General features: G+C 52.7%; 1 protein-coding gene across 1 annotated transcript in view; it reads left to right on the forward strand.

Annotated features, from left to right (window-relative positions):
• Positions 1–1577, forward strand: part of LOC139025214 (uncharacterized) — a 5577-nt gene extending 4000 nt beyond the window's left edge. The window contains exon 2 of the mRNA XM_070440284.1: positions 700–1577. Within this exon, the coding sequence (XP_070296385.1) occupies positions 700–1577 (878 nt within the window). The remainder of the gene's footprint in view (positions 1–699) is intronic.
• Positions 1578–1804: the final 227 nt, after the last annotated feature.

Below are 1804 nucleotides of genomic sequence, written 5' to 3' on the forward strand. Positions count from 1 at the left end.
GATTTCCACTTACCAGAAGGCATTAAAACGATGAGGAGTATCGGTTAATATCAAATCAATCAAAGAGGATAACAACTTCAGAGGAATATTTATATTCACTCGTATACACTGTTGCAAATCTGAGTTGAGATTGTAGGTATTGCATATTATTATAAGTTGATCAGAGCTAGGAGTTAGCCAGTCCTGATCAGATCACCCATCAGGGACACAACTCAGAGTTGACATTCTGTGATAACAATTTGAAATACAATCGAAAACAGAGAAGACCACAGTTAGGCAGATGGAGGTCTAGTAAACAGGCGGTTAAACAATATTTAAGATGAAGCCAGTTTTAAGGTTCAAAGACAAGATATATCATTTGCTTAGGTTTGTAAAGAAGTCAAGACACGAACCCGAACAATTTAGTCCTCTTTCATATCAGCCTCCACCCCTTCAGATTTACTCGATCTGTAAACGAAACACATTGTAACATTATGCTTACGCTCTGACCGCCCAGTCCTTACAGCCTCTGACCCCTCCCATGCCATTCTGACCAGCTCTGCCATCGTCTCTTGACAGTCCTCATCTGACCAGTTCCCTTACAGCCTCTACCCCAGTCCCTTACAGCCTCTGGTGCCCCAGTCTTTCCCGCTCTCTTGACCCATGCTCCTGTTCACGGCCTCTGACCCAGTCCTTACAGCCTGACCCCAGTCCCTTAAGAAGCCTCTGACCCCACCCGTTCGAGCCTCCGACCCCAGTCCTTACAGCCTCTGACCCAAGCCTTTCAGCTCCCAGCCCTTACAGCCTCTGACCAGTCCTACAGCCTCTGCCCAGTCCTTACAGCCTTGACCCAGTCCTTACAGCCTCCGACCCCAGTCTCCGACCCCAGCCCTTACACCTCGACCCCAGCCCTTACAGCCTCCGACCCAGTCCTTACAGCTCTGACCCCAGTCCTTACAGCCTCTGACCCCAGCCTTTACCCTCTGCAGTCCTTACAGCCTCCGACCCAGCCTACAGCTCTGACCCAGCCTTACACTCTGACCCCAGCCCTTCACGCAGCTCACTCTGACCCCAGCCTTACAGCCTCGACCCCAGTCCTTACAGCCTCCGACCCAGTCCCTTACAGCCTCCGACCCCAGCCCTCAGCCTGCCCACGTCCCTTACACCTCCGACCCCAGCCCTCAGGCTCGACCCCTTACAGCCTCCGACCCCAGTCCTTACAGCCTCTGACCCCAGTCCTTACAGCCCTCCGACCCCAGCCCTTACAGCCTCGACCCCAGCCCTTACAGCCTCCGACCCCAGCCCTTCGCCTCCGACCCAGCCTTACAGCCTCCGACCCCAGCCTTACAGCCTCCGACCCCAGTCCTTACAGCCTCGACCCCAGTCCTTACAGCCTCCGACCCCAGCCCTTACAGCTCCGACCCAGCCTCAGCCTCACCAGCCCTACAGCCTCCGACCCCAGTCCTTACAGCCTCACGACCCCAGTCCTTACAGCCTCCGACCCCAGTCCCTTGCTGCTCCGACCCCAGTCCTTACGCCTCCACCCCAGCCCTTGCTGCCTCCGACCCCAGCCCTTACAGCCTCCGACCCCAATCTAAGAGTAGAATTATAATAAAGCTTGTTACTCTCTCAATGATCACATAATAATCTAGGATCATAATCCAGGATCCACACAACTAAATGATGATCTAGGATCCACACAACTAAATGATGATCTAGGATCCACACAACTAAATGATGATCAGGATCCCACCACAAATGATTCTAGGATCCACACAACTAAATGATGATCTAGGATCCACACAACTAAATGATGATCTAGGAT

Source organism: Salvelinus sp. IW2-2015, unplaced genomic scaffold (genome assembly GCF_002910315.2).
Source record: "Salvelinus sp. IW2-2015 unplaced genomic scaffold, ASM291031v2 Un_scaffold2375, whole genome shotgun sequence".
In the NCBI taxonomy this organism is placed as follows: Eukaryota; Metazoa; Chordata; class Actinopteri; order Salmoniformes; family Salmonidae; genus Salvelinus; species Salvelinus sp. IW2-2015.